Source organism: Schistocerca piceifrons, chromosome 3 (assembly GCF_021461385.2).
Source record: "Schistocerca piceifrons isolate TAMUIC-IGC-003096 chromosome 3, iqSchPice1.1, whole genome shotgun sequence".
Taxonomy (NCBI): Eukaryota; Metazoa; Arthropoda; class Insecta; order Orthoptera; family Acrididae; genus Schistocerca; species Schistocerca piceifrons.
The window spans coordinates 51,854,943-51,881,991 of record NC_060140.1 but is presented as its reverse complement, the minus strand read 5'-3'; the positions used below and the strand labels follow the sequence as shown (position 1 = coordinate 51,881,991).

The following is a 27,049-nucleotide window of genomic DNA, read 5'->3' as shown; positions in this document are numbered from 1 at the left end:
ATTCTTGAACAAATTTTCATCAGAAAGTAAGCAGGTGCGAATAAAATCAGAATTTTTGAATGGAAGTAGATTTTGCGAGGGAGAAATGAGAATGTGACAATTTTGTGAAAAGCAGCTTAGGACTTTAGCACACTTAGATAAACCACTTGACAAATTAATCCAAATTGATGGGCTGAAATTGCATTTACCTTGCCGTATCCAGTGGAGTCTTGTTTATGGACCAGATGACACTATTGACGAATTTCTGAAGTACGTAGACAAATTAGATCGTGCTTGGGAGAACAATTTTCAGAATGGGAGGTTATCACAACACCACCAGAATAACAACAGGAACATCATCAGAAAATGTGATGTGGAGGAAAGCAAGTACCATATATGTAAGTTGAATTATGTTTATTTGCCTGTTGACACAAGTTCTAGTACTTTTGATAGTGATCGTGATGTGAAAACACATGTAGTTAAAGTTGAGGTTCATGTAGGTGCAGATGATGTTGTAAGTGAGTATTTTGAGGCTATTGATGCTGACACTGATGTTGTATTTTATGATGCATTAGATGATATGGTGTATGTGGAAGTATTAGACAATGTTACGAGTAATGGAATGATGGGACATGATCATCTGGAGTTAGAAAATCAGTTGATACCCATTGAGATCAGTGAGACATTGCATGATTGTTACAGTAAAGGAGGATCAAGATAAGCTAATTAGTGATAAGATACTGAAAGTTTTAGAGGAGAATGAGGAGTCTGTAAGAAAAAGTGATTGTTGTGATAGTATTAAGCACACACACACACTAGTTTTAAGCTACCTTTAAGTACTTTACAACCTAAGTTAGGAAATGAGGTTCAAGTAAATGATGATTTAAATTGTAGTGATACTGAAGATGATTTATTGGCAGAAGAGGATGGAAGTAATAAACATGACATACTCAGTACTCCCTATATTGAAATATCTGTAGGCAACTGGAAGTGAATTTGTCTATTGGACACTGGTAGCCCAGTAAGTAGTGTGTCTGGTAAATTAAGAGGTAGATTAAAGAACACTGAACAGTACAGTATATTAAATTAACAATTACTGGTGCTAAAATAAAAGGAGCCACTGGTAAACTTAGTAAATTAAACAGTAGGCAAGCATTAATTTCATTTACTGTCAGTAGTGTTATATTTGAACAAGGATATCTGGTAATAACTGACCTCAATGATCACATGTTGTTAGGGATGGATTGGATACTGCAAGTTAATGCTAGGTTTGACTGGTTAAATATTAAGTTAAATTTTACTGATAAAAAATCTGGTGTTCATGGTGAAACTAAATTATACATAATGTTTGATGAGAATTGTTGCAACAATTTAAGAGGAGTGGAAGTATTTGATGACAGAAATTAATTAGAAGAAGATAATGAGTATTTTGATAATCAAGTGGTTAGTGAAGACTTTTCTCAATTAGTACTGGACAAACTTAACTCAACAGACAATTTAAGTAGCGATGAACGAGGTGTCTTGGAGGGATTCCTGTGGGGAAAATAATAGCATTTTCAGTGACAAGTTGCTGGGTGAAAGATTATATGTGTAAGTTAATACTGAGACCACATGAACCATTTTTCATTAAGCCATGTGGGGTGCCTATTTGTAAGAGGAAGATTGTTGAAAAGGGGTTGTAGAAATTGCAAAGTTGGGGGATAATAGAAAGGAGTAGAAGTCAGTACAACAGTCCTGTGGTTGTAGTAGCTAAGAAAGATGTTGGGGTTAGAATAGTACTTGACTCTTGACATTTAAATAATTTTTTGGAAAAGGAAACTGACCACCCAGAATCAATGGAGGACTTACTGTATAAATTTCATGATGTAAGTTATTTTGTAAGTTTGGCTTTGAAATCAGGATTTCATCAGATTACTTATATACTGCATTTTTGTGTAATGTGTAAAGTTTTCAATACAGTGTACTACGTTTTGGATTAAACTTATCAGTTGCTGAATTTATCAGAGCTTTGAATTTTGGTTTGGGAAGTGAGTTAGTTTCAAAATTAATCATTTATGTGGATGACATCCTGGTAGTCAGTAAAATTTGTGATGAACATAAGGAAATTATGAAAGCTATTGCAATAAAATTTAGGCAGGGAGAGTATGACATTAAAATTGGAAAAATGTAAATCTGGAGTAAAAGAGGTGAAATTTCTACTTAGGACATTTTATGGTTTATGCAATTTCTATTGGAAATGTATAAGAACACAAGCTCTAAATGTTCCATGTCTTCTTGAGCTTTTGAAAATGAACAGTATTTGGGAATAGACTGATTAATGTTGAGCAGCTTTCAATGAGATTAAAAGACAACTTGTCAATAGTGAACTCTTACATAAACCAGACCATTTTGTATGATGACAGACAGGTGTGATTACGGCTTAGGAGTTTGTTTATTTCAACAGAAGGAAGTTGAGGGAGAGATCATGCACTGTGCTATTAGCTTTGCCAGCAGAAGTTTACAAATTCATGAAAAAAATTATACAGGTACTGAGAAGAACTGTTAGCCATTGTTTGGGGGTTTAAAAAATTTCAAAATTATTTAGTTGGAAACAAAGTCATTGTATACACAGACCACAAAGCTTTGTGCTACATTCAGGAGTGCAATCTATATCACAGTAGGATTACCAGGTAGGTAGTTTTCTTACAGCAATTTCACTACTCAATCCAGTACATTAGAGGTGATCAGAATGTAGCTGCTGATGCTCTGTCTAGGTTACCAGTTGGAAGTAACTTAGTTAGTGGAAATATTCAAGAGAAATGTACATTCAAGGGGTTAAAGAGGAGAAAGAAATTGCGAGAATCTGTAGACAACTGAGACGAAATCAAAATCAGGATGAAACATGGAAACTAATTAAGGGGACCACACCGTGGTTCAGGTCGAAAAAAATCGATTTTCGGTTTTCATCATATTTCAATAGTTTTATTTAAGTACTTTGAAAAGGGTTTTGCTGAAACGTTTTTTTTTTTTTTTTTTCGAGCATTTAAAGAGCATTTTCCTACCACATGTGTTTATGGGCCACACCCACTTTTCTGTCACCCACATTTCTGCATATATTTTAGATCTTTACATCCCCTACATTGCGCGTTAGGGATTTTTTTTCCCCCCCCCCTTGGAATGCAATGGTCAGTATTCTTTTGTTTCTGCTGTTTGTAAACAACACGCTTTCAAACACGTGGTTAGTTTTGTTCAAGTGTGATTGCGAGTAGTTGTTATACTTATGTTTGCAGTGCTTGTTTATGTGTGTTTTGTTGTGTTTATTGAAGATGACAAAATGTAAAGGCATTTTCAAGAAACGAAAATTTATAGGAAACAAGTTTAGAAAGCTTTCTTTACCAGAGGTTATGTCGCCTGGCAATGATGTTTCTAATTGTAATTCTTGAACAAGTGCATCATCAAAGAAGCTCTCACCATTTCAAGAGAGTTGCAATGAATTTATTGTAAGTGACAAGGGGTGCAGTAACATTATTATAAATTTGAGAATATTATCAGACGTAATTTCTAAATTTGTACAATGTAGACAGTGTGGTGAGTCACAGAGTGTGAAAATTTGTGAGAGTGCCAGTGTGAGAAAAGGCCTAACAATTGCTTTGGATTTAATCTGCACTAGATGCTCAGCTGTGATTTCATTTATGAGTTCTTCAAAACCAGATGCAAGTGGCCCTTATGAAATCAATACTAGAGTAGTTTATACCTTACAATCCATTGGCAAGCCCATGGCTGCATGGTAAACATTTTGTTCAGTGATGAACTTACATCAACCATCAAATAAATTTAAAAAAACTGACTGCAGTATTAGAGAAAGCTGTATGTGAGGTCAGTGAGGAAAGCAGTGGAAGAAAATTATGGATGTTTAGATATTGCAGTTGCACTTGATGGAAGTTAGCAGAAAAGAGGACATACTTCTCTGAATGGAGTAGTAACTGCCACGAGTGTAGACACCAGTAAAGTGTTAGATGTGGAGATAATGTCTACATATTGCAAATGTTGTAAAGTCAATGAACAAAAGAACACAACTGTGTGGCTAATTTTAGAGGAAAAACTGGTGGTATGGAAGTTCATGGGATACAACAAATATTTCATCGCTCCGTAGAAACCAGAGGTGTACGGTACACCAAAAATTTGGGCTATGGTGACAGTGAGGCATACAAGAATGTGATGAACTCTAAGCCATATGGAGATGTCATTATTAGCAAAATAGAACGTGTAGGCCATGTTCAAAAACGTTTGGAAACAAGGGTGAGAAAACTAACAGTTGATATGAGAGGAAAACAATTAGAAAATGGAAAATTGTTGACCGGTCAGGATTGGTTAAGTAAAACTGAAATAGAAAACTTGCAGGTATCCTATGGGCAGACAATTAGGAGAAATAAAGAAAATCTGGAGGCAATGAAGAGAGATGTTTGGGCCATATTCTTCCATAAGTCTTCTACTGGTGATAAGCCATGTCATGGATTGTGCCCATCAGGAAAAAATTCATGGTGCAAATACAATAGGGGTCAGACAACAGGAGAATCTTATTCTCACCAGCATTCTCTTCCTGCTGCTGTTATTACAGCAATTAAACCTATTTTCAGAGACTTGGCTCATCCTGAGTTTCTATGGAAATGTCTGCATGGGCAGACACAGAACCCAAATTAATATTTGTAGGCATGCATACAATGAAACTAGTTCATGATGCTGTTATTACATTCAATTGTGGTAATACTGGAAAGTGTTGGGTACTGAAAAAGCTGGGAATTATTCCTGGTGAAAATATGATCACCGGGCTGCAACATTGCAATAAAATGAGGATAGCCGATGCAGACAGGTCTGCATCTAACATGGCCAATAAAGCAAGGCAAACATCCAGGAAGGTGAAAAAAAGCTGAAAGACATGTTAGAGGCCAAAGAAGAGCCATCATATTCAGCAGGACAGTTTTAATTAACTTTAAGTAACAAATTTCAAAAGTTTTTTCTTTACAGTCAATTTCCCGCAAACTAAAATTTTCAGTACATATGCCCCATTATATCAGAATCTATCAAAGATAAATGAATGAAATTTTCAGAGACTCTGCATAACATAAAAAGCCACCTCTGGTACTATGTTCATTAATATTCCGCCATTAGGAAGTTCACAAAAAAATATTTTCCGCAGAAAAAACTTAATATTTTTTGTTAATAAATTTAAAAAAGTATCATGAAAACTATAAAAAGGATAAAGCAGATTTTAGTACAGTTGATTCTATTAGCATCACGTAACATACAGTAAAAATATTAAGGTCCTGCATCAAATAGTTTTTTTTTTATTCGAAATAGGTCAAATACTAGCCTAAATTAACATGAGTTAGATAGGCAGGGTGTGGTAACTTTAAGGGCTACTTAGAATATAAAAGATGTAATAAGGTAAAACAGTATTACCAATTGTTTACAGGAATTTTATTTAGTAAAAGTAGTCCCAATTTGGATAAGTGGAAGGTTTGTTGGTCCAGACAATATATTGGCACTTTGATTAACTATATACATAAGAGTTACAGCCATTGTGGATCCATGAAGTGTATCCAAAAGATACAGGAAAATGTGTACTTTGGTAATAACTCCAGGAGGGTCAGGAAGTGTTAGAGTTCTTGTGATCGATGTCGTAGACTAAAGGTTACTAACCACAAGCATAAAGGTTTCATAAAGACAACATCCGACGCCAATGCCTCACCATAACTCTGAACATGCTTTACAGTGCTGTTCACAGCATTACTCCTCGACTACAGCTATTGATGAATGATGGTGGACATATTGGGCATTTCCTGTAAATAACATCATCTTTGCTTTGTCTTACTTTGTTATGCTAATTACTGCTATTCTGATCAGATGAAGCACCATCTGTCGGACATTTTTTGAATGTTTGTATTTTTTTGGTTCTAATAAAACCCCATGTCATTCCAATCATGTGTCTCAATTTGTACCTCTCTATCTACATTATTCCGTGATTTATTCAGTTTTCAATTGATCACCCAGTACATTATGATTTGTGTTTTTACCTATATTTGATTCTGCATATTTTTCATTGTGCTTTTCTTTTCTTTTTTTAAAATATTGGTTGTTAGTGTTTGTCATATACGTTATTTGGTACTTTGATGCACAAAATTGTCATATGGTATACTGACGTTCTTCTTAATCATTTATATTTTTTGCACGTGACCATATGATCAACATGTTTCTGTGTGCTGGAATTTGCTACTTTGACATCACCCTTGTGCAACCACTTTTGTCGGGATATGCTTTTTACGTCAATGTCATATCAGTGATGTATACAAATATTGTCATTGTGTTTTATTTTAACTGCTTGTTCAGGATACTATTGAATACTTGCATTGCTCTTCTTATTGAATCGTGGAAGTGTCAACATATGTATTTATCTTCAAACAACCATTTGTATCAAAATGTGGTATGAAATAAGTAGATAGTGACTGAACATCGTCTACAAAATCATTTTCACCATGTTTTATTACAGTATGAACATGAATAATTTTGTTTTGTATGGAAGAATTTTCCATATTTGACATGAGGTGTAATCATTGTCCATTAGATATTTCTTGTGAGCTAAACCTCACCGTACAGTCTAGTTCGTGCCTCATGAATCCCATTTACTAGTCTTCTGTTTCTATGCCATGGATAAAACACTTCAGTCTTTATTTCCTGGAATGGAAAGTCGTAACTTCCAGGTCAGTCCATGCAGCGCAAACATGGCCCTTGAACATTTTGTCTGGAACTGGAAGTTCCATATTATACTGATTTGCGCATTTGCATACTTATTTCTTATTGGATTTTGCGAGTTGAACTAACTGATTATGAAACTTCTTACTGGTATATGATTTTCTTCAAATATAACTTGTTTTGTGGCCTTACAGTCACTTGCTGCAATCACATTTCCTACGAGTGGATGAACTCACAGTTCTATGCACTACGTAGGTCTCACTTAACAGACTGGATGGAATTCTCCTGTGCATTTTCTATTATATACTTTAAATTAGTGTTCTATGATTTGATGTGGGAAGACTCTTGAATCTTATTTGTCATTCATGGAAACAAATATACATTTTGTTTGGTATAGTACATTAGATTTTATGTTATCAACTTAAATTTTGCTTTGTCACAGTGTATTTTATACACAGAATAACTTTTTACATTGCATAGTTCACCATACTTCTGAATGGGAAGTTACACTATAATTAGAGTAATTAACAATTATAGGATATATGCATATATGAGTAAAGTAATGGTGATCTTGTGCTGATATAAATTTTAAATGAACTGAGGAAGGAGTTGGAATAAAGTGACCTGCTGTGAAGCATGTACAGTTTACTGTATTTGATAAACACATAGTGGTGAGAGACTCAGTAGTTGTAATAACAAAGGGATTTTTGCGAGATGCAATTGAACTTCTTTACTAACGTACATTCACATTTATTTGAGGACGCTGATACAGGTATGATCATTCTGACTATTAAATTAGAAAGATGATACATTTTCTTTAATTTATTTGAAATTTGGGTATCAAAATTTGTTTGATATAGCATTTATCTAATGTCTGGCATTCTGGTATTTTGTTTGGGGGGGGGGGGGGGGGGGTACCACACAAATATTTTTTTTTAAAGATAAGACACAATTTTTTTTTACGTAATAATATATAATCCACTGAATGTAATAATAAGAAATCTCATAGAACATTCAACAGAGTGCATCAAAAGATCACCAAGAGAATAAAACTGAAATTTTATGCACTTGTATTTCTTTTTGTATTTCATCTTGTATATGAGAAAGTTGCCGACTAAACCTTATATACAAAATATATTTTCACGCACACTAATTGTCAAAATGTTTGTCTGATCACTAGTCATGATTATATCCTCTTCATTTTAGCCACAGATTTTGAAGAGCTTGGTTTCTCTGAGACAGACCCTTTAGGACCCTATATCCTTTTACCAGTTTCAGCCCCTTTCTCCTGAAGAGGGCATATGTGTAATATGAGTATGCTGCTTTGAATTTTTCTTTTCTGTTTACCTGTATTCAAATACACTGAAGATTTTCTTCTGCAGCAAATTAATAATTTCCATTTATTTAAGCTATTGTTTTAACATTTTTTACATCAGGCCTCACCAACATGCAGGATGAAGGAAACATGTTGGGTTAAAAGCTGATGTACCATCATAATTTGAACATTGTACAAACTTCAGGCACATGGTAGTAATATAAAATTGCTATTGTAATTATGGAGTAATTAACAATTCAAGTTCCGATATTTCTAGTCTGAAAGACAGCTATTTTTATGTTTTCAAACTAAAAAACAAATTATATCCATAATATAATCTTGATATGATAATTTTTCAGTCAGAATTAAGCACACTAATGTTTTATTTGGTGTCAGTTGATGGAATTGTAATTATGACCATACAGAAACGTAAAGTTTTACTCATACAAAATTTAATTAATTGAATCTCGGCCTTTCATTTAATGAAACTGATCCCTCTGTTCACCTGAAAATGATAGGATGATTATCCTTTAAGTAAGTAAAAAGATATATGCAAATTAATGAAATATATTGTTGTAATGATGAAACATTTAATTTATTGTCTTAATAGAAACAGATTCATTTCTGTCTTTGTAGGAAATTATTCACTTTTATTTCATGTAAATTTCTATTTAATTTAGGAAGACGTATGTAAAAGTTGTAATTGTTAAACCTAATAATTTAATATGTAGCAATGTCAGTAATTGTTTAAAATCATATAAATAGAGGCAATTTGTACGCCGCCATATCGCAGTTGGAGTTCAGTTTGACTTCAGTCATGAGACAGTGTTCAGTCAATTTTACATGTGGTTCACCATTGAACATCTAGTGTGCAAAATGAAACTCGTTGTGAACATGAATTCCTGAAGCTTATTTCTACCTTTGCATGATTCCTGAGTGGGAATGCAGTAACATCAAGATAAACCGATGGCACCATTAAGAAGCAGCACTGCAGTTTAAACAAGATATGTATTACTTATTTGGTGGAGGATATCTGTAGTATGACACGGTATATTATCTTCTTGTGTTAAGCAGTGATACACATCCCTAAGTTCACCACAGAAAATCATTTTTCACCACGTTATATTACAATTCTTATGTGAAAGCTTACTGTGGGCTGTAGTTACATGCCTTCAGATTATATAAGGGATAATAAAAATAAGCATACAGTAACCTTTGAGATGTCATCCAGTTGAAGTCCACATATTCCCAAGATCAGGTATCCTATTATCCTATGTAACTTTCTGTTAAGTTGTCACAACTTTGGAAATTAGTTTGGTTCTAAATGAGCACTCTTCTGTTTCATACATAACAATGAGTAACAGGGCAACAATCAATGTTCACTTCTCTTGACATAATACTGTAACAATAAATCTTAACAGAATTTTCTAAGTCCGATTTTATTTTGCCATTGGACTGCTCTGACAGTTATCTACCCCATGTGTCTTCTTACTGATTCTGTTTCGACAAAAATTTTACGTTAATGAACTTTGTGTGCTCACAACATAATGTTAGCACAACACAGCACTTTATCATGTTCCCAGTATAAAAACTAATTATTCATTTTGCTACCACCAGGCATGGTGTAGTCCACAATGGGATACAGAATGGATGAAGGGTGATGAAACATAACAACAATTCTAGGTCAAATATAGGTTGTTGTTTTTAAAAATACAATGACTTGGAAGAAAAAAATAATTGACTGCACTAAGCCATAGTCCCCAAAATGCCTGAATGATAGTCATGACCTGATTCATGTGTGAATGATATTTACAACTGAGTAATCTGTTATTTCCAAGGATGGTCTCACAAATGATATGAAAATCTACTAAATGAAATTTTATCCTGAATAAACCTGAATGGCAACATAGTTCCTTCTGCTTTCATGTGTGTCCATGGGCATAACCTATAGTCTTGCCTCCTGAAGCTTAGTACTTGCCAGCCATTCTTGAGCACTGCTCCAGCATTTTGGCTCCCCACCATGTCCAATTAAAGGAAGACATCAAAGCAGTTCTGAAGTATGCTGCTAGAGTTGTCAACACTTGAGTGTTATTGAGATGCTCATGAACTCAAACAGGAATCCCTGGAGGAAAGACAACTTTCTTTTCATGAAACATTATTCAGAAAATTTAGACAATTAGCATTTGCAACTGATGGCAAAATGATTTTCTGCCACCAACATAAATTTCATGTAAGGATCATAAAGAGACATTAGGGCTCATATGGAGGCATATAAACTTTCATTTTTCTCTGACTCTATTTGTGACTGGAACAGGAAAGCAAATAACTAATAATGGTACAAGGTACTCTCCATCATGCACCGTCTGATAAATTGTAGAGTTTTGTACAGATGTAGAAGTTAGATATAGTGGTATTTAGTGTAGTATTTTGGCATGAGGAAATGGATTTTTGGTCAGGTGAATACAGAGTTATCAACACAATAACAAGTAGGTGTAATGCATGATTAGGTCTAATAATTACAAGAAAATAAGAATTTGGGCAAAATATTAAAGAATATCACAGTGAACTCATTATCATAGTCAAGATGAACACAAACCCATGAACTCTAGCAGAAGTACAACTCTTTATGCCTATAAGCTTGTATGCAGTCTCTGACAACAAGCAGAAAAGTAAGAAATGCAACCCATATAAGTTAAAACAACCAGAGATTGTGAGAGTTTCAATGGAAGTATTAGGCAATGATACACAGACATATATAAGAACAGTAAAATAGAAGGTGAATGGATAGCTTTGAGAGTTGAAATTGTGAAAGAACAAGAGGAATAACTAGGCGAAAAGAAAAGATCCTGTTGGAATCCTTGGATAACACAAGATATTAAATTAACAGATGAAGGGAGAAAATATAAAAATGAAACAGGCAGACTGAAATACAAACATCTAAAAATGAGTGACAACAAGTGCACAATTACAGAGTTGGAATGGAAAGACGGAAAATGCAAAGCTGTGAAGTCATGCATGACTATAGGAAATGTAGGTGTTACATGCAGGAAAATTAAAGCAGCCACTGGAGAACAGAAGCAGCTGTATGAAAACACCTAGTAAGCCAACACTACACAGAAGAGAGAAGGGTGAAAAATGGAAAGTATGTATAAAAGGAAAGAAACTTTACAATGGTATTACATGAATGGAAGAGGAAACAAATGAAGATGACATGAGAGATACAATACTGTGGGAATTTTACAGAGGACCGAAATTCCTGAGTTAAAATAAGCAAAATCAACCACAAAAAAACTGTTACACCTGGTTTTTAGGATGTATGACACAAAGCAAAATACCCTCAGACTTCAGAAGAATCTAATAAGGCCACTATCAAAGCAGGCAGAAGATAGCTGATTGCACTATCCTTCCCACCCCTTCCACCTAAGTATTCAGCTGCCTTCTTACACCTGATTCGAACCACTTGCCTCATGATGTACATCCTTGCACTACCACTTACCCCAGTCTCGTCACAAGTGTCTCCTAATGCATCAAAGGTAGGGCTACCTATGAAAGTACTCATGTGACCTACAAACTAAGCAGCAACCAGTGTGCTGCCCTGTATGTGGGAATGATGACTAACAAGTTGAGTGTACACCAACAAACTGTGGCCAAAAGACACCTGGACTACCCAGTTGCTGAAAATACTGCCGAATATAACATATTTCACTTCAATGACTGCTTCACAGTCTGTGCCATGTAGATCCTTCCTAACACTACTAGCTTTTCTCTGGACTGCACCAAGCAGCCCCACCCTGTCCCCACTGTATCCCTGTATGCTCCACCAAGCAGCACAACACTGTTCCCTACACTACCCTGCTATCCTCCCTCCCCTCCCCTGGCTCAGGACTACTCCTTATCCACAACACCAGACTGCTGCTTATATTAGGCACAGTCACAACTCAGTCCAGCCACAGGAGCCAGAGACAGTGCTCATGGGCATTACTTGTGCTTGTGTGAATGTGTTTGTGTTCTATACCACAGAAGAAGGCCTTTTGGCTGAAAGCTCAAATATATAGCAGTTTTGGTTTCATGATATGGTCATTAACATAAACTTTTAGTATTTAAAGGCTCTAACATACATCTTTTATTTTGCAATACTTCTGTGTGTGTGTGTGTGTGTGTGTGTGTGTGTGTGTGTGTGTGTGTGTGTGTGTGTGTGTGTGACATTCAGCTGACATTATGGCAGAAGAAAGGTGTCAAACGTTTTCACAATAATAAATCCATAAACAAGAAAAGGTACATATATGCAGATGTCTTAGGGTCATAGGGAATGCCTGGATAAAGAGGACATAAACTATGCTCAGAGCCAAGATTCAGCTTCCATAGTACATCTAAAAATATACTGATAAGTTGGAGTTGAAGCTAAACATGAATGAAACTGGTCGGAACCTCAAATTGATAGCAGTGAGATCTTTGGGGAAGATTTAAGAGTATACTTAAAAGATATGCAAATGGGAAATGCAGGTGATGTATTTGTTGCAGTAGACAAGAAACTCAAATCCACAGAGATAGAAATTGAAGCTACCTGTGAGATTGTTGGGCAAGACTCAGTATGAGGGGTGAGCATAAAATGATAATTGGATCCTTCTATTGCTCACCAGACTCATCCCCTGATGTGACCAAGAACTTTAGAGAAAACCTCAGTTCACTTGTACATTAGTTCTCCAAACATACTGTATTCATTGGCAGAGACTTTAATAACCTAACAATTAAATAGGCAAATTATAGTTTTGTTAGTGTTGGGTGTGTTAAGAAATCCTGTGAAACAGTACTAAATGCCTTCTCTGAAAAATACCTAGAACAGATAGTTAGTAACATCCCTCAAGATGGAAACATACTGGATCTAACAACAAAAAATAGACCTGACATCTTTGAGGATGTCCACATTGAAACTGGTATTAGTGACCACGGCACATTTGTGGCAACAATATCAAAGGACAAGTAAACCAAGCAGAAAGATATAAATGTTCAGTAAACTAGATAAAAAATCAGTAGTCATATCTCACTGAGCAACTTGAAACTTTCAGCATAAGGCAGGAGCATATAGAGGGACTATGTTTCAGTTTAAAAGAATAGTTGACCATGTACTGGACAGATATGTACACAGAAGAACAATTCATAATGGGAAAGAACATGCACGGTCAACAATTCACTGTAAAGAAATTTCTGAAAAAACAGAGATTACTGCATAATAAGTGTAAAACAAAGTGTAAGGCTATAAATAGAGATATGCTGAATGAAACCTGTTTGGCTGTCAAGAGGGCAATGCATGATACATTCAATGACTACTATAGCAGAATACTGTCAAATGATCTTTCATAGAAACCAAAGAAATTCTGGTCATATGTAAAATCTGTTAGTGGTACCAAAGTTAGTGTCCAGTCCCTAGCGAATGAGGTAGAAACCGAAATTGAGGGTAGCAAAGCAAAGGATGAAATGCTTAACTCCATTTTCAAATGCTCCTTAACAAAATAAAGCCCAGGAGGATTGCCCCAGTTTAATCCTCGTACCACTGAAAAGATGAGTGAAATAAGTATTAGTGTCAGTTGTGTTTTGAAAAGATGAGTGAAATAAGTATTAGTGTCAGTTGTGTTAGGAACAGCTGAAATTTTTAAAACTGAATGAAACGTCAGGGCCCAATGGAATCCCTGTCAGATTCTGTACTGCATTTGCAGCTGAGTTAGCCTCTCTTCTAACTGTATTCTGTCATAGATCCCTTGAACAAAAAACTGTGCCCAGTTCTTGGAAAAAAAAGCACGTCAAACCCATCTACAAGAAGGGCAGCAGAAGTCATCCACAAAACTACGGTCCAATATCCTTGGCATCAATTTGTTGAAGTATCTTTAGAACATATTCTAAGTGCAAATGTAATGAGGTTTTGGTGAGCTAGGGGGGAGGGGGGGGGGGGGGGGGGGGGGGCAGGGTAGAGGGAGTAAAAAAATTGAATTGAAAGAGACTAAAAAGGATACAATGGAGAGCAATATGTATGTCAATAATAAATCACAATAACATGGAAAAGATAAATACCATAGTTGATGATAATGCATAACTTACTTAGAAACAGGAGAAAAGAAATTTCTGAAATAAAACCTATGGGCAAACAAGCAACCATAAACTGGATGGTAGAAGACTAGAATGTGTTTGGGACCTATCTATCATATCTTGAGCTAAAGAGGCAATGGTGCAAGTGTGAGAAATTTCAGATGACCTGAAGGATGAAACAAGTATCCATGTTTCAACAGATTTTTACAACAGTACACTCAATATTGGGGTATTCAGGGTATTGGCAGTGTGGATTCTGTCTGCAGACAGTCCTTGTGACTTTAGTCTGATGTGGGTATTTTAATAAAAAACAGTGGATAAAATTTCTGGGACAGTTGGTACATCACATAAGCTCTCATAGGTTTACGCACTTTTAAGAACAGTAGGACTTGATTATATGGTACTGGCATGGTACCTGGGACAGCAGCCATATGTATTATCCATGAAATAAGATGGCATAACTAAGGGTTTTCAAAGCACTTAAATAACATAGTCCACAATTTCACTGGGCTGTACATGCTCGGTCTGCAGAATGAGGGAAAGATTTGAGGCAGTGTTAATATAATTTGTGACATTGCTTCATTAAATTATATCCCAGTCAGAGAAGCAGGCTATTAAAATTGTAATATATGGTGAATTGTGTGATAAGAGAATACTTATAATGGAGATGTACTAATCTGCCAGCACTGAGTTACAATGCAATTTCAGGATGCAAAAGAATGTACAATCTTGCAGTTATACTTAATGAGAGAAACTGCATCACAACTAATCCATTTGTCATGAAACTCATTGCAGGAAGGGAGAAAACATTTAGTGTGTAAGATATGAAAACTACTGTGATGAAGTCATTCCTGTTTGTCGTGCAGAGTTATGTCAGGGAACTCTCAAGCAGTCAGAATATTAACTCCAAGAAAACTGATGTGGAATTAAAAGACAGGGCATGTTGTTTACCAGAGATTTAAGAATGATAGGCTATTTCCATTGCTGTTAAATAGAGCAAGAAGAAGAAGGAAGGAAAGAAAATGGAATACATAGTTCAGAAGAGAACAAAGCAAATGAAGTTCTTAAGGTAGTGGATAGAGGCAGTGTACATTTTACGTTGAACTTTTGTGAACTTCATATCACTTTCTGTAACTCTTTTACTTGTATCTCTTAATGAGCTTCAAATATCCTGTGAACGTGACCTATAAATCAGTAGATTTGAGTGCAGTTGAGTACTTTTATGAAGACTAATACTTGTAGAATGTTGTAGTAAGTCACAGATATTACTTGTTACTAATGTTTCTAGTTTCCATATAACTGATAAATTAATATTTCACATTACCTTATCACTATTCGAAGCCTCTCTTGATACTGCCGGAGTTCAGCTAAGACATAGCTCATCATCATGTGGTACTGCTCTGCCAAAGAAAAGTCAGGAGGACGTTTCATGTTTCGGTAGATTTTCTCTTGCCTGGAACATAAAAATGAACAATTGAGAAGAATGTAGCAGCAATGTACCATACATTACATATATACCAAGGTGACAAAAGTAATGGGATAGCAATATGCACATGCACAGATGGCAGCAGTATCATGTACACAAGGTATATAAAAGAGCTGTGCATTGGCGAAGCTGTCATTTATATTCAGGTGATTAATGTGAAAAGGCTTACAACATGATTATAGTCACATCAAAGGAATTAACTGACTTTGAATGTGCAATGATAGTTGGAGCTAGATGCCTGAGCTATTTCGAAAGTCATTAGGGAATTCTACATTCTGCCACCCACAGCGTCAAGAGTGTGCCGGGAATACCACACTTCAGGCATTACCTCTCTCCACGGAGAATACAGCAGCCAATGTCCTTAACTTAATGACAAAGAGCAGTAGTGTTTGTGTAGAGCTGTCAGAAACAACACACAAGCAACACTGTGTGAAATAACTGCAGAAATAAATGTGAGACATGGAACAAATGTATTTGTTGGGACAGTGCAGCAAAATTTGGTGCTAATGGATAATGGCAGTAGACAACTAACATGAGTGCCTTTGTTAACACCACAACATCACATGCAGCATCTCTCCTCTGCTTGTGACCACACTGGCTGGACCGCAGATGCCTGGAAAACCATGGTCTGGTCATAGAAGTCCAAATTTCAATTGGTAAAAGGTGATGGCAGGGTTTGAGTGTGGTGCAGACCCCATGAAACCATAGACCGAAGTTGTCAACAAGATACTGTGCAAGCTGGTGGTGGCTCCATAATCTTATGGGTCGTATTTACATGGAACAGACTGGATGCTCTGGATGTTCGGCTGCTTAGAGACCATTTGCAGCCATTCATAGAGGTCATGTTCATATACAAGGTTGCAATTTTTATGGGTGACAATGTGCCATGTCACTGGGCCTCAGCAGTTTGCAACTGGTTTGAAGAACATTCTGGTCAACGAGAGTGAATAGTTGGCCACCCAGATTCCCTGACATGAATTCTATCACACGTCCATGAGAGGTCAGTTTGTGCACAAAACCCTGCACTGGCAACACTTTTGCATTTATGGATGGCTATAGAGGCAGCATGGTGAGTATTTGTGCCAGGAACTTCCTACAACTTGTTGAATCCATGCCATGACGAGTTCTGTGCTATGCCAGGTGAAAGGAGATATGACGAGATATTAGGTGATATCTCATGACTTTCATCACCTCAGTGTAAACATCTGCATTTGTGTAATCATAACACCAGAAATATACATTAATACCAGAGCAGGTATAAGTCTTGAGGCATCTATGAATCTTATAATAATAAGGTACTGATCACAAATCTAGACATTAAAAAAGAACTTCTCATCTATATTTCATTTTCCCGGCATTAATTAATCTTATTTATTGTTTTCAAAACATTTCTATTAATTGTGTTAAACATTTCCTTGATGGTGTCCTCAGGCAACATAAATAAAGTGCAATTATTAACATGGAAGGTAAACATTTTACACCAGGGAAGAGAAGGAACCTGTTTTAAAGTGACTTTGATGGAATGTCTTACTAATAAGTGTATTTATAACGTTAAAGATTTCCTCTCAGAAGAATAGATTATCCTCATTTGCACTGTATTATGTATAAGTAATTGAAATGTAGTACGTTTTGCAACTGATCCTAGAGAGTTATGACATGAATTGTAACCTGTGTCCACAATGCAAAACAAATTTTGTATTTGTCTATGGATAATGCGTAAATAAATCATACTGAAGTTAAGGATATGAGTTTTCTTAGCTGTGTGTTCTGTCTATGTGTGGAATTTTCTCAAGGATCTGTCACAGCCAGGGACTCTTCATCCATTCGGAATAAATATACCTATGCAGTGCTCCAAATTACCAGTGTCTGAACCCAGAAAATGACTGCTATTATGATATTATGCATAGAACAAAAAATAAAAAGTGTCATAGTATGAAAAACTTTTAAAACATAATGGGAGTGATGTAATACTTGGTACTGAAAGATGAATGTAACTATCAGTGATGGAAGTGTGACCCTAGGGGCGAATCATAGTGTTTACTAAGAATTGGATTAATTGTGTAAAAAAGGAAATTCATTTGAGAAAATTAATTAATTATGAGACACAACTGCTCACTAGAATTTACTTACAGGAGCTGAAATATGTAGTATTACTGACAGACAGATGTATAAAAATAAAAGTGACAACTATCTTAACTTTTGGAACTGTTAGTTGTTTCCTGGGACAAGGGAGAGAGAGGCTGGAGAAAGTTAAAAGGAAGAGCAGGTTAATTAGAACCCAGAGTCCTGGAGTCTGACAACACATTATTTATTGATTGGCTTTGTAAAGGCCTTTGACAGGTGCATAAGACACATATGTGCGTTTTTTAATGAGCGAGGGTATAATACCGACATATCTCATTAATGCAATAAAATCTATGTATAAAAGCAATTAAAAAGTATAAGAACAAACAAAACCAGTAACATCACTGCTAAATTATTTCAAGGAGTTAGAGAAGAATGACCTCTATCACAAAGACTATTCCATATATAAACAGACTGAGTCTGTACAGATACATCCACGAACAGTGTATCCTGCCGTGGTAGGGTGGCTTGCATTCCCTAACAATATAGACAGCAATACTGCAGCTGCAACCACATAGTATCAGTATCTGTTAAGAGGCCAGACTAACATAAGGCAGCAAGCTGCTCAGTAGTTGCAGGTGCAAAAGACTGAATGATTTTCTGACCTGGCCTTTAGCTAAAATGGTGTTGATATGTTGGTCTGTGAGAGGCTGAAAGCAAAAGGAACTGCAGTTATTATATTTTCCTGAGGACATGGAGCTCTATTGTATGATTTAATGATGACAGCAGCCACTTGGGTATAATATTTGAGATGTGAAACAGTGACCCATTTGGATCTCTGGGTGGGTTTTCTCAGGAGGATGTTTCTATTGGAAAAATCAAATTTGATATCCTGCAGGCTGGACAGTGGAATGTTAATTCCCTTAATCATGTAGGTATGTTAAAGATTGTAAATGGAGAAACAGATTCACAATCCAGCAGGAAATACTGAAGTTGGTGTCAGACGGACCAAGACTTCTGGCCAGGGTAGCATAGTGTTACCAACACAAAATCAAATATGCCTCATGCAGGAGGAGGTCTAATATTCAATAAAGTGATATGTATATAATAGAGGGAAACATTCCACGTGGGAAAAATATATCTAAAAACAAAGATGATGTGAATTACCAAATGAAAGTGCTGGCAGGTCGATAGACACTCAAACAAACACAAACATACTCACAAAATTCAAGCTTCCGCAACAAACGGTTGCTTCATCAGGAAAGAAGCAACCGTTTGTTGTGAAAGCTTGAATTTTGTGAGTATCTTTGTGTTTGTTTGAGTGTCTATCGACCTGCCAGCACTTTCGTTTGGTAAGTCACATCATCTTTGTTTTTAGATATATTCAAAAAGTGAGCTACACTGGACAGCATAGTGAATGCATTAGCATTGAACATACACACAAAGCCAACATCCACCACAGTAGTACATGTTTATATGCCTAGTAGATGATGAACAGATTAAAAGAATGTTTGATGAGATAAATGAAATTATTCAGGCGATTATGGGAAAATGTCAATGGGGGACACAGTTTGACAGTAGAGAATGGAAGAGAAAAAAATAGTAGAAAATCTTGAACTAGAAAGGGGGAGGGGGAAGGAGGAGGAAGCCCTTTAGTAGAATTTTGCACAGAGCACAATTTAATCATAGTTAAAATTTGGTTTAAGAATCATGAAAATTTATGGACTACATGTAAGAGACCTGGAGACAAAATAAGGTTTCAGACAGATTATATAATGGTAAGGTAGAGATTTCAACCCCAAATTTTAAACTGTAAACGTTTCCACCAGGGTAGAGGCTGGCCATAATTTATGGGTTATAAACTGTTGATTAAGGATGAAGAATTAGGCAATGACTGCCTGAAAACAGGGCAAATGAATACAAGATAAGATGGATGGGTAGCTTTGAGAAGAATAACAGTCAAGGCAACAGAAGAACAATTAAGTCAAAAAAACATGGCTCAGTTAAAATTCTTGAATACCTCATAAGATACTGAATTCATTGATAAAATAAGAAAATTTAAAAATATAGCAAGTGATGCAGGTAGGAGAGAATACAACTATGTAAAAAAAATTGAAAGGAGGTGCAAAATGGCAAAGGAAGAATGACTAGATAAAAATATGAAGCTGTAGTTGGGAGAAGAAAGAAACGTATAAGATGGATTACACCTGAAGACAACTTCATGGAAAAGGGAGAGGAAGTGGATGAATATGAGGTGAGAGATATGAAACTGTAAGAAGATCACTGACAGACCTAAGCAAAAGCAAGACACATGGAGTAGATGAACTTCCTCTAATAATTGTAGAGATTCTTTGGATAACATACAATCGGAGATTAGATTAGATACACCTTTTGTTCCTTAGACTCACAGTGAGGTGTCCCTCAAGAATGCAGAATATATAAAACAAGAATACATAATACATATAGGAGGTGCTTCCAAAGATACTAACAGAAGTAGTCCTGTTAGATGTGTTATAAGTACACAAAAATTGAAACACATTTACATTTAAGAGGTAATAACAAACTTGTCACAAATATATATAAATTTATATAAACTGAATAAAATAGAAAGAAACATTCCACATGGGAAAAATATATCAAAAACAAAGATTCCATGACTTACCAAACGGGAAAGCGCTGGTCGATAGACACAATAAAAAAACACACAAACACACAGACAAAATTTCAAGCTTTCGCAACCAACGGTTGCTTCGTCAGGGAAGAGGGAAGGAGAGGGAACCGAAAGGATGTGGGTTTTAAGGGAGAGGGTAAGCAGACATATTTAAAGGCAAAGAGTTTGGGCAGTTGTATCTGTATATGTGTGGATGGATGTGTGTGTGTGCGAGTGTATACCTCTCCTTTTTTCCCCCTAAGGTAAGTCTTTCCGCTCCCGGGATTGGAATGACTCCTTACCCTCTCCATTAAAACCCACATCCTTTCGTCTTTCCCTCTCCTTCCCTCTTTCCTGACGAAGCAATCATTGGCTGCGAAAGCTTGAAATTTTGTGTGTGTGTTTGTGTGTTTTTTTATTGTGTCTATCTACCAGCGCTTTCCCGTTTGGTAAGTCATGGAATCTTTGTTTTTATATAAACTGAGGTGTAAGAGATAATTGTTAGGTTATTGTGGCTATGAATCATCAAAAATATTCTACCTAGTATGCAAAACAGGTGAAATAGTCTCAGACTTCAACTTGAATGTAATAGTTCCCATTCCATAAGAGTCAGGTGCTGACAGATGTAAATAATAATGTCATATTTGCAAAACTGGAAAAGACTGATAGAAGCCAATTAACCCTGGAAGACAGACTGAAGAAAAGCAAATCTACATCTATACCTTTACACATTTGGAGAAAGCTTTTGACACTGTTGATTGGAATGCACTTTTTAATGTTGTGAAAGTAGGAAGAATAAAATACTGGGAGCGAAAGTTTATCTACAACATGTAAAGAAATGAGATTGTTGTTATAAGAGTCAAGGAAAGGAACATGGCAACTCAGGAAGGAATGAGATATGTTTCTAGCCCATCCCCAGGGTTATTCTATCTGTGTGCTGAGCAAGCAGTCAAGGCAACCAAAGTGACATTTTAAGACAGAATTAAGGGTCAGGGAGAAAAAATATAAACTTTTCAGGTTTGTTGAGATATTGTAATTCCATCAAAGATGGTAAAGGACTTGGAAGACAATTTGAATGGAATGTATAGAGTCAAGAAATTGGGTTATAAAGTGAATATCAACAAAACTGAAATGAGGATAATTTATGTAAGTGTTAGTAAGTATTTTCTGAAGTTATTCATGTGAAGTGTAGCCTTCTAAGAATTGAAACAAGGATGAGAACAGAAGGTTTTGAAATGTGATGCTACAGAAGAATGCTATAGTGCTGTAGATCAAATGGGTAGATTGAAGTAAATGAAAAGGCAATGAAATTAATGGGGAAGAAAGAATTCACGAGACAACTTGACTACAGGAAGGGGTTGGTTGGTAGGAAAAATCCAGAGGCACCAAGGACAATTCAGTGTGGTAGTGGAAAGAAGCAGTGAGGGTCAATGTTGTAGATAGAGACCAAGCCTTGAGTACTGTAAGCAAGTTGAAATCACTGATAGCTGCAGTAATAATACAGGGACAAAGAGGCTTGTACAGGATCAACTAATTTGGAATGGTGCGTCAAACCAATCTTCGTACTGAAGTCCACGTCAGCAGACAGGATCATTGTAAGCTGCCAAATATTTTAAAAAACTTTTATAATATGTGGCAATAACCCTGTGACAACATTATTTGTGGATAGTCAGCTTAAAACAGGTAACTGAGCATATGAAATACTAGAGAAAATTAAATCATGTTCATAAACAATATCATATAAACGTATCCACAGACACAATCAAGTGAAACTCCAATAAGACAAAAAGCTATAATTGACAACAAAATCACTGGGCAATTGTTACCATTTACAAATTTATTCTTCCACATAACTCATAAATCAAATGATCCTTCCATAAAAATTTCACAGGTTTAGATATTTCATTGGAACAATAAACTGAATTTCAGATCACAAACTAAGAAAATAAATGTTATGTAAATTATATAAGGAATCTGCAATAACATACTACCAATTGGTGTATAATAGCAAAGATTGAGCTGTGTGTAAAACAGAGACAAGTGAAATAAAATTCCTGCAGTACATAGTCGGTTATTCTCTGCTTAACCACAAAAGGCATACAGATGTATGTGAAGAGCTGTGAGTTGAGATCTTGACTCTCTCTCTCTCTCTCTCTCTCTCTCTCTCTCACACACACACACACACACACACACACACACACACACACACACACACACACACGTACGTACACATATGGTGTTTCATCATTACATGCTAGATTCCTTGGAACAAATAAATAGGGGAAGATGGAAACAATACAAGTAAGATGATTTTTGAGGGACTTACTCATTACAAAATGTGTAGAAACAAAATGTGTTAGTCAATGACAAATTATAAATCATTTGTTTCATTGCATTGGAAACTGGCATAACTGCATAGTTTCACATCGCATCTTACCAAAAAAAAAAAAAATTGGCATTAACAGAGACTCCATCCCTTCATTCATTAAAAAAGAATTTACATCCCAAAACTGCTTAGAATTTTGAAATCCTGGAATTCAAGTGAGTTTGCATGATGTGTCAGAAAGTAACAAGCAGAAGGCAATAAAACAGTCAGCTTTTTAGTACCCAGTGATTGTCATTATTCATCTAAAATATATAAAAGAATACTTGTTTGGTTGGTTGTCCATCTTCTATGCATTCCTGTTGCTGAACTATTAGTTTAATAAATCATTATTGCAAAATACTGACATAAATTATTTATAGAAGAATGGAAACGCTGGTAGATTCTGGCCTCAGGGAAGAGTAGTTTGGTTTCTGGAGATGTAAGAACACAAGAAGCCACACTAACCCTATGACTTAACTTAGAAGACATTGTGAAGAAAGGTAACCCTGTTTTTAAAGCACAGTACATTTAGAGAAAGCTTTTGGAAATGTTGACAGGAATACACACTTTGAAATTCTGAGAGCAGAAGTGGTAAAATACAGGGAGCAAAAAGTTCTTTTCAGTTTGTACAGAAACCACAGTCCAGTTTTTGGAATTGAAGGGCCTGAAAGGGAAGTAGCAACTGAGAAGGGAATGAGATAGGGTGGTGGCCACTACCCAATGTTACCCAATCTGTACAATAAGCAAGCAGTGAAGGAATCGAAGAATAAATTTATAAAGGGAACTAAAACTCAGGAAGAAGTAGTAAAAATTTGATATTTGCCAATGACACTGTAATTCTTTCAAAGGCAGCAGTGGACTAGGAAGAGCACCTGAATGGAATGCATAGAGTATTGAAATGAGGTTATAAGATGAATCTCAACAAGAGTAAACCAAGAATGATGGAGTGTAGTTGAATTAAATCACGCACTACTGAAAGAATTAGTTTAGCAAATTTGATGTTAAAAGTATTAAAAGCTGATTAATTATGCTACATGGGCAGCAAAATAACTGATGACCATGAAAGTAGGTAGGATTCAAAACGCAGACTGAGAATAGCAAGAAAAACATTTCTGAAAAAGAGAATTTGTGAACATCAAACATAAATTTTTAGAGTTAGGAAATATTTTCTTAGGGTATTCATACAGAGTGTAGCCTTTAATGGAAGTGAGTCATAGGCAGCAATAAGTTCAGACAAGATGAGAATAAAAGCTTTCAAAATGTGGTGTTACAGAAAAATGTCAAAAATTATGCGGGTATCTTGACCAACAAATAAAGATGTAGGGAACTGAATTGGTGAAAAATGAAGTTTGTGGCACAACTAGACTAAAAGAAGGAATCAGATGAAAGGACACATCCAGGGAGATATCACGGAATCATCAGTTTGATAATGGAAGGAAGTATGGGCGATAAAAATTGCAGAAGAAGACCAAGTCTTGTATAAACTAAGAAGGTTCAGATGTATGTAGGTTGCAGTAGCTAACCAGAGATGAAGAGGTTTACACAGGATAATCTGTCATGGAGAGCTGAATCAAATCAGTCTTCAGACTGAAGACCAAAACAACAACAATATCATCATCATTTGCTTTGTTGTTCGTAAAACTGGTGTGTATGCAACACTTATGTACTTAAAAAATATAAAGTCAGTTTTGTCAAACAGATGGATACTTCATTAGAATTGTTGTTGTTGTTGTTGTTGTTGTAGTGGTGGTGGTGGTGGTGGTCTTCAGTCCAGAGACTGGTTTGAAGCAGTTCTCCATGCTACTCCAACATGTGCAAGCTTCTTCATCTCCCAGTACCTACTGAAACCTACATCCTTCTGAATCTGTTTAGTGTATTCATCTCTTGGTCTCCCTCTACGATTTTTACCCTCCACACTGCCCTCCAATACTAAATTGGTGATCCCTTGATGCCTCAGAATATGTCCTACCAACTGATCCCTTCGTCTAGTCAAGTTGTGCCACTAATTTCTCTTCTCCCCAATTCTATTCAATACGTCCTCATTAGTTATGTGATCTACCCATCTAATCTTCAGCATTCTTCTGTAGCGCCACATTTTGAAAGCTTAGAATATGGTACACAAAACAGAGACATTTATTATCTAGAAATGAAAATGGACACCATATATTTTGGATGGATTCACTATGTAGTACAAACTGCCATACAGAATAAAAATCACACAGAACATCATCCAGCCAATTCTGTTGCCATTATCACAACAGCATGGAGACTATATTGTTTTTGGCACTGCATGGAATTTGGGTGATGATGCAGTAAATTCTAATTTCAGCTGGCCTTATGAAGGACTCCAAGTTTTATTACATTACTAGCTGAGTTTCTGGCATTACCAGGGTATGTATTTATTCTAATCTCCTATTAGACCATCTCCTCCTTCCTCCTCTCTGTGTCCATCTCTCCCTTCCCACTCTCTCTGTCCATCTCCTCCTTCACCCCCATCTGTCCAGCTCCTCTACCCCCTCTCTCTTTCTCCCACTTTACTGCTCCTCAGTCCACCTCCTACACCACCTTTCTTTGTCTAATACTTCCACACCCCACTCCCTGTCCACCTCCACCTGCCCCTCTCCCAGCCAATCTCTTTCTCTGTGAATCTTCTTCTCCCCCCTCTGTCCATCTGTTCCTTCCCCTTCTCTCTGTCCATATCGGCCTCCCTCTCTCCCTGCTCCTCTCGTCTGCCTTCCTTTTTCTGATATCTCCCCCTCATTCCCTCCTCTGTCCATCTCTTCCTCTCCCCTCTCTCTTTTCATTTCCCTCTCCCCTCTCTATGTTCATTTCTTCCTCCTCCTCTGTCTATGCCAGTGTCTTCTTTCCTGCTCACTGTGTGTCCATCTCCTCCCCTTCCCCCTCCCCCCTCCATTCCCTCTCCATGTTGTTACACTCACCCCTACAGGAGGCTGGTGGTTCTTACCCTCACAGTACTTCTTTCCACACTGTAACTAATATGTGTATAAAACTTGGCTGAAATCATTCCAGGGGGTTAGGATGAGATTTTTGACCATGTCTTTGCCCACATATGCAATTGTGCATGTGTTTGGAGCTTATGGCTATGTACACACTTGCCAAATATGTTTCGCATATATCTAACATATTTCACATTTATTTGTATGCATATGCATCTTTATGTTTAGCAGCCTTCATCCTCCAGTTTTGTTTTCACACAGCACAGTTTTGATGATGCCATATTTCCTAAATTATGTGCTGTACAATAATATAATTTGCAGGTGGTATATTTGGATACTGTTTGCAATATGTGTTGTGCATAGAGTTAGTAGTAAAGACGTAACAAATTAAAACATCATGCTTGATGTGGCAGGTTTTCAAACATCTCAATGTTTATGATATCGTATCTACTGAACTGTGTGTGATACAATGATATAATTTTCCTTGTTCATTCATTGCATACATGAATACTGCCTGCAAAATGTATCAGGAATACAGTTACTAGTAAAGAAGTAATAAATCAAAATGTCATGCTTCATGCAGCAGTTTTACTGCATGAACTGCAAAAATGTAGAAAGAAATACATTTTTTTTCCTTTCATCATTTGGTGGGGGGCTATCAGCAAGAAAAAGTTTCATAAAGGTTTGGAATTATGTGTAGAGTTTGTTGCAAGTCTCTAAGTGCTCTCATTCTCAAATATTGCATGACTGAAGTATGGGTATTGCACTTTGTGGGCTACGCTGCTTCCCCCACCAATAACCCCCAACCCTCCCATGACCACACCAACCCCTTTCATAGATAGGTGGTTCTTGCCCACACAGCAATGATTTCCTGCCAACAAGTGATACGTGTACCAAGTTTGGTTTAAATCAAGCCAGTTGTTTAGGAGGAGATGTGGAACATACATACATAAATACACAGGGTGTCTCTCCTAAGAACCATCAGTCACATGTTCTCTGGTGTTTTAGCAGATATTTGCAATTTTGCTTTTGCATGGGTATCTGGAGTTGGTCCAAGAAAACAGTGCTAATTACATCTTTTATGCAGTGCACAGTGTAGACAGAGAGTGTCAATTGTTACAAACAAAATGATTTTGAAAGTGGTATTCTACATACCCATGTGATAGAGCAGATGAAGACTAGTCTAGAACAATATTTGTTTTGTGAATATGTACCAACAGAGCTTGGTGGTAGCAGTCAGCATTGGCCAGGGCAGTGCTGTCACTGCTGGAGCACTGGTTATTCTTTTAGATTTAGTGACCCTGTCAATACATATTGATAAAACAAATATTATTTGAGACTAATCTGGGTCTACTCTATTGAACGGGCACATAAAATTCTGCCTTAAAAAAAGTTTGTTTGTAATGGGAACAAAGTGACACCT

General features: G+C 36.4%; 1 protein-coding gene across 1 annotated transcript in view; it reads right to left on the bottom strand.

Annotated features, from left to right (window-relative positions):
- Positions 1-27,049, bottom strand: part of LOC124788380 — a 381,270-nt gene that overhangs the window by 139,598 nt on the left and 214,623 nt on the right. The window contains exon 7 of the mRNA XM_047255646.1: positions 15,429-15,557. Within this exon, the coding sequence (XP_047111602.1) occupies positions 15,429-15,557 (129 nt within the window). The remainder of the gene's footprint in view (positions 1-15,428; positions 15,558-27,049) is intronic.